The 7,500-nt window shown below is 37.9% G+C and overlaps 1 protein-coding gene across 1 annotated transcript in view; it reads left to right on the top strand.

Moving 5' to 3' along the window:
• The window catches only part of LOC106868626 (neuronal acetylcholine receptor subunit alpha-5), a 9,264-nt gene extending 3,628 nt beyond the window's left edge, over window positions 1–5,636 (top strand). The window contains exons 4-8 of the mRNA XM_089339089.1: window positions 91–358; window positions 1,946–2,126; window positions 3,683–3,769; window positions 4,120–4,238; window positions 4,940–5,636. Of these exons, the coding sequence (XP_089195215.1) occupies window positions 91–358; window positions 1,946–2,126; window positions 3,683–3,769; window positions 4,120–4,238; window positions 4,940–5,290 (1,006 nt within the window). The 3' untranslated portion in view covers window positions 5,291–5,636. The remainder of the gene's footprint in view (window positions 1–90; window positions 359–1,945; window positions 2,127–3,682; window positions 3,770–4,119; window positions 4,239–4,939) is intronic.
• The last annotated feature ends 1,864 nt before the right edge of the window (window positions 5,637–7,500 follow it).

Here is a 7,500-nt window from a genome sequence, read left to right as displayed (position 1 = left end):
CGAGCAGGCTGTTCCGTTGATCGGATTAACTGAAATATATTTCTACGTTTGTTGTTTTTTCGTTTTATTTCCGTTTTTTTTTTTTTTCAGTCAAGGATTGACAAACCCTTCGATGTCTCACGATGACGCGGTTGTGTATAGCTCTGGGAACGTGTTGCACGTACCAAGAATATCTGACTCAGCTGTGTGTGCACTTGATATGTCCAAATTCCCTTTTGACATCCAGACATGTAAACTTATATATGGATCCTGGGTGTACAGCAGTCTCCAACTTAATATATCCTCAACTTCTCCTCCTGTTATCTCGGAAAATTACGAACTTAGCGAGAAGTGGGAAATCGTCAGCACAAAGTCCAAAGTAAGGAAAGACATCGATTATTATTATTATTATTATTATTATTATTATTATTATTATTATTATTATTATTATTATTATTATTATTCAGTAGTTTTATTTTTATAACGTGCTTTCACTTCACTACCGAGCGCAGCTATGTGTGCCTTGGGTATGTGCTGTGGTTTGCTGTGATACTCTTATGGTTACTGTATTGAAAGTGCTTTGTGTAGGATGTGTGATGTATGATTATTATTATTATTATTATTATTATTATTATTATTATTATTCAGTAGTTTTATTTTTATAACGTGCTTTCACTTCACTACCGAGCGCAGCTCTGTGTGCCTTGGGTATGTGCTGTGGTTTGCTGTGATGCTCTTATGGTTACTGTATTGTAAGTGTTTTGCGTAGGATGTGTGCAGTGCCCAGTAGTGCAATTTTCTGTATGTTATATATATTTGTAAGTCCTGGTGTTTTTCTTATGTATTTGTCTGAATATTTTTTTTATTATACCTAAGGCCCCTACTATGATAGGAATTGTTTCTGTTTTTAGATTCCACATTCGAGTTACCTCTATTTCCAGGTCTTTGTATTTTGAAAGTTTCTCCATTTCTTTTAGGGAAACGCTGTCATCTGCAGGTATTGATACATCAATTAGAAAGCATATTATTATTATTATTATTATTATTATTATTATTATTATTATTATTATTATTATTATTATTATTATTATTATTTAAGACGCCACACGTTATCCATTATTGCGATGCTGCTGATTGGAGATATTGTCTCTACCGGGGGTTTGTACTGTCTGTCAAATCGCAACAACAAACCTAGACCGAAAGAACTTTACGCAGTATGCGTGCAGTTCCAACTTACGCCGGCTTTTGCAATACACCTAGATTGTAGGATATTTCTAAAATATCCATATGTTTCTTCAGGTTGGGTGATATTGATCTTAATGCCCCGATGACAACAGGGACAGGCTTTCTGTTTGATTCTCGTAGCTGCCATATCAGTTCTCAGTTCTGCATATTTATCAATCTTCTCTCTTTCTTTCGTTACAATATGTTGATCTCCTGGTACTGCCACATCGATTTTAGGCATTCTTGTTTGTTCCTCCGAAAGGTCACTACGTTCGGCCTTTGTTGCTCTAACATCCAAATATGATACCGATTGAAACAAAAATTAAAGAAATTGAAAAGTGGCAGCCAAACCGAAAGGTTTCGAGTGTGAAATGAGTACAGTAACAGTGACTCGTTACACCTCTTCATGTGAGCCATGATAATTACTTTCATTTCCATTGCTATGATATTTTCAATGTACTTCTCAAGGCGGCGAGCTGGCAGAAACGTTAGCACGCCGGACGAAATGCTTAACAGTATTTCGTGTGTCGTTACGTTCTGAGTTCAAATTCCGCCGAGGTCGACTTTGCCTTTCATCCTTTCGGGGTCGATTAAATAAGTACCAGTTACGCACTGGGGTTGATCTAATCGACTGGTCACCTACCCCAAAGTTTCGGGCCTTGTGCCTAGAGTAGAAAAGATTTTCAATGTCGTTCTCTTATGTCGTCAACGCTTAAATGCTTCTTTATGTTCTTTGACACAGGTAGAGACAAGATACTACCCCTGCTGTCCGGAGAGTTATGTCACTTACATCATGACATTCGTTCTGCGCCGGCACTTCGTGTACTCTTGTCAAGTACTGATTTTCCCAGCTATAATAATCGCGGCACTGATTCCTTTTATGTTCTTGTTACCTTCAGAATCTAAAGAACGTATAACTTTAGGTATGTAACAATGAACATTTTTACCTATATATTTATTGTAAATTTTTTCTTTGCTACTGTGTATAAATATATACATACATGCATGCATGCATACACATCTAAATATATGCCTAATATCACGCAAATCCTTTCGATGCATTATCACATTATCTTCAGAGGTCACGTATGGTTATGTCAAGAATGTTCTATATATTTATACATATCTATACGACTTTGAATCTTGGAAAGAGGCCCACAGAGGCAGTCTGGTTTGGGGTAGTGGGGGGAAGGGCGATGCCAAGTGCCTTACTCACAGACCAAGACGTTTTTTTCAGAGAAGGAAGAAGCTCTATGACCTTGGGTTGAATGTAACGGTAGTTGGTGTTAGTAACTGGAAACTGCGAGCAAGAGCTTTGCACCCTCGATGGTCGTAGTCAATGTTGAACCCTGCGCACCAGCTGGCTGAAGCAGCAGTATGAGTATTCGGGAAGCACTTCTCAAGGAGAACTACTCGCCTTGGAAGGGAACGTCCCTAGAAAAGGTGGGGTAAAGAAATCTTGCGCAGAACAAAAACTTGCTGGTTCACCGCAATCAGTAAGATTTCACTAAGAAAATGAATATGTTTGTAACAATTTGGAACGTGCACATTGTGCTTGACCAAGATGTCTTAATAAATCGTGAGATCCCTAACCACTGAAAAGTACACGAAGAGACCCTAATGTACATTGAGGCCTTTACCTATCTCGGCAGCGCTGTGACGTGTACTAATTCCTCTGACTTAAAATTTGAGAGGCAAATAGTCTGCCACAAAGGTATTTGGCTCTCTTGAGAAGCATCTACAAAGCTGACATCACATTGTGCGCAACATGAAGATAAAGGTGTGCGTGCTGCAATGATCCTGTGTTTCCTCTACGCCACAGAATGCATGGCTCTCTACCGCAGGCTTATCAAAGCCCTGACGCGAGTCCTCTTTCATCATTTGTACTCCATCTTGTATGCCAGACAGAAGGCTCGCATTCAAGATGAGGAGGTTCTGTTCTGCGCTTGTACAGTTAGTGCAGAGGCCCAAATGACCTCATCGCAGCTGCAGTGGGAGGAACATATTTACAGAAATGAAGTCGACATTCTCCCGCCAAGGGCAGTTTACTACCCTGAAATGCGTCATGGACGGAGGCTGCAATGCAGAGAACACTGAAAAGACATATGAAAAACTCCGGCACCTCTCCAGAGACCCGGAAGGACAAGGCCCTGCGAAGAAATGAAGAACACTGGTCGCTTGAGCTCGTATTTGCAGTCATTGAAAATAAACCACAATTGCAATTCCCACAATGCATCTGCAAATGAACTGATTTAATTATCCTATGCTCCTCCTTCCATCCAATCTTTCTGTCCCTATCACACACACACACACACACACACACACACACACACACACACACACACACACACACACACACACACACACACACACACACACTCTCTCTCTCTCTCTCTCTCTCTCTTTATGTTTCTACGCCTTTCTTCAATTATTTCCCTATTTCTCTCTTACTCTCTCTCTCTCACTCTTTATTTCCTAGGAATCGCACTCATAGTGGTATGTGTCATGCAGATTAACGTAATCAACAACAGCTTACCGAAAGGCTATTCGACGATCCCGGTTATTTGTAAGTATAATCATGATAATGATGAACACATTGGTGATAGTGATAGGGTGATTATGATGATGATGATGTTGGTGATGATGTTATCGCTGTTTGTTGGTGGTAGTGGCGCTGCTAGTGCTGTTGATGAGGGCGGTTACAATGACAATGATGTGATGGTTGTGATGTTGGCTTTTTCTTTTATTGAAACTAAAACAGAACTTTTTTCACAATTCGAGTTTCATGCCAATGAGATCTTCAGGCGAGAACTGTAACAACTCGGTATTGATAGTGTATTCATAATTTTAACGCGCGCGAGTCTTTATTCAGCTGTATGCTTTTCGTTTATATTTCGTTTATATATTTTTTTTCAGTGACGTACCACGTGCTTACGTTGATCTTGGTTGCGTTGTCTGTGATTCTGTCAATATTCATCCTGAACATTTACAACAGAGGACCAAGAAGAAAGAAGATGCCGCAGATATTGCGAACGGTAAGACAAACCGGTCTCTTTAGAAGATTGAAATACGATATATACTTACACACTCAGACACACACACGCGTATACATAAACACACACGCGCGCACAAACGCACTCCCCCCAACACACACACGTTCGCACGCACGCTGGATTCCAGCGAAACGGGTTGGATTTTTCATATTCGGTATGGCAAAATCTGCTCAGGAGAATTAAGGCACTGGCCAGGATTCGAAATTATGATGCAGGTATATCTGTTACTTCATTCTACGGCATTTAGGTGAGATGATAATTATGTTAAATTTTGCTCATTTGCCTGATTTCTTTTGGTCTGCTGCGCATTTTTTCCACGGGCCGTGTGTCGTGAACCAGCTGGAAAAGATGTTTTCGTGGGGTTAAAATGTAGTAATACGTTGAAGTGGCAACAAACATTACCTTTCTCTGTGTGTATGTATGTATGTGTGTGTATGTGTGTATGACAACGTATATGTAAGCATAGTGGATGCCTGTTTTCTATTTTCCATTATATTTTGTGCAAAATGATTGCGGAAATGTTTCATTAACTTATTGTTCCCCTCTATATATTCATATCTATATTTAATATTATATTACAATTTCTTCCTCTATTTTCATTTCCTCTATCCTTCTCTACCTCTCTCTCCCTCTCTCTCCCTCTCTTTCTCTTAAGCTCACATCCTCTCAATCTCTCCCTCCAGATATTCCTGAAAGGATTACGCAAGTTGGTTTGTCTTGGAGACGATACTTACCATCCGACTGACGAGCAAGAGACAATGAGCATGCGCGGAAAAGACGTCGTCGTTGGAGTAAATGATGAAAAACCTCCACAGACATCCGGTGGAAATATGGACGAAATCAACAAACACATGCAATCTTTGGCGCAGCGAGACAGCGTCTTGGATGCTCGCCAAGAAGTCCTTGCCGAATGGCAGCAGATGGCGATGGTCATCGATCGGATCATGTTTATTTTGTTTTTGATTATTTTTGTCATCTCTACAATAAGTATCTTTCCTGATGCCTCGTACAAAGGGATTGAACATGGATATTAACTTATATGCGTTTATATAAGAACAAAATGGGAGAGACTTCACATATATATATTCTAAACTTAAACACAGAATACATGTAATGACAAATAATAAAGATTGGTGTTGGAGAATAATTTTGCTTTTCTGTTTACAGTTGTTTCATCATTATTCAATATAGCAAATCTTACAAAACATGCCGTAAACATACTTGCAAATGTTGATTAGTTTCCATGTGATATATTGCAGTTCTATAATAACACGTTCTGAATATAATTTGTCGGAAACTTTTACGTATATTAGTTATATTGAATATTGACTGCTGGTTATATTTATTAATCATTAAACGATTGCAAGCAAGATATAAAAATAACTTTTGTCTTTTTGTCTTTTCTTTTTCTGTTTTCTTTCTTTCTTTTCATCATCATTATTATTATTATTATTATTATTATTATTATTATTATTATTATTATTATTATTATCGAGTGAGAGAGATCAGTACATGCTATCAAAGTGACACTAGGATACAAATATATGAAGCCCAGTATACCCATCATGACTGCCCATCTGATAAGGGTACACTAGGCACATGCATCACAACCATATGTGCGCGATATTGCAGGTGGGGCCTAGTTAGAATTTTCTGCAGGTTGTGCAGCCCATCCTGCTCAAAAGGAATATTATTATTATTATTATTATTATTATTATTATTATTCTGCCAATGTACACTTTGTCTTTTATCCTCTCGCGGTCGATAAATTAAGTAACTGTGAAACAGCGGTGTTGATGTAATCGGCTAGTCCCCTTACCTCAAATTTCAGGCCTTATGCCTATAGTGGAAAAATTGTTATTGTTGTTAAACAAGAATCTTGTTGAGAGTGACTTCGAAGTTTCGGTGAGTTAAGCCAGTGTTAACTTACAATCCGACGTTGACTTAGCTGGGCGAAATTTCCAAGTCGCTGTCAACCAAACATCCTTGTTTAAGAAGAACATATTTATATCCTACAAATGTAGAGAGTTACTCACTATATGAATGGAGAAATGTATTTAATATAACCGTATGTAAAGACAAGCATATATACTAATACTACTACTAATAATAATAATAATAATAACCCTTTCTATTATAGATACAAGGCCTGGATTTTTGTGGGGAGGGGAACGATTGATTACATCGACTCCAGTACTTGGCGGGTACTTAATTTATCGACCCCGAAAGGATGAAAGGTAAAGTCGACCTCGGCGGAATTTGAACTCAGTACGTAGCGGCAGATGAAATACCGCTCAGCATTTCGCCCGGCGTGCTAACGTTTCTGCCAGCTCGCCATCTTAATTAATTAATTAATTAATTAATTAATAATAATAATAATAATAATAATAATAATAATAATAATAATAATAATAATAATAATAATAATAATTGCAGGATCCACTCACTCCACTTGCACCGGGATGAGCAAGTCAATATGCATTTCACACTCGGTGTTAAAACTCCTTCTTATTAAATGTTAATTTAATCTTAATTTACCGGAAGAAAAAGATCTTTTTACATGATATAATTGATACACGTCTGACACAACTGTTTTGAACGTCAGCTTATTTGTGTAATATCTATCTATCTATCTATCTATCTATCTATCTAAGAGCATCTAGTAGTATTTTTATTAGTCGTCTAAGATACTGCTGTGTGATTTCAAGGCATTAGCGTCACATTGTTGGTTGCTCTAACAATCGGCAAATTCTACACGATGTGTACAAATTCCGCCGAGGTCGACTTTTCCTTTTTATCCTTTCGGGGTCGATATATCAAGTACCAGTGAAACACTGGGGTCGATGTAATTGACTGGTTTCCACCCACCACAATTTCAGGCCTTGTGCCTATAATAGAAAATATTCTACATGATGTGAGTTGTATTGTCTACTGCAAGATGTCGGCTGTCAATCACAAAATACTCTTCATTGTAAAATGCAACTTCTGATAAGCATAAATGGCTATTCACAATTCCCCTTGTAGCATGGACAATTATTGATATAGTTGTCTTCGAAATTTTGATGTTTGATTAAGCGCATGCTATAATAGTTTTGTCCCGGTGTGAAATTCCCTATTTTTATTGGATTTAATTATAAATTTCTTTATGCTTTCAAATTGATTACATTTCGCCGAATGGTAGTTAAATATCTCCTGAAGACATATGGCGGGTTTATGTAATGCTATGCGATATGTTATATAACCA

This window comes from Octopus bimaculoides, chromosome 21 (genome assembly GCF_046866305.1).
Source record: "Octopus bimaculoides isolate indiv1 chromosome 21, ASM4686630v1, whole genome shotgun sequence".
In the NCBI taxonomy this organism is placed as follows: domain Eukaryota; kingdom Metazoa; phylum Mollusca; class Cephalopoda; order Octopoda; family Octopodidae; genus Octopus; species Octopus bimaculoides.
This window is presented reverse-complemented; position numbering and strand designations above follow the sequence as displayed.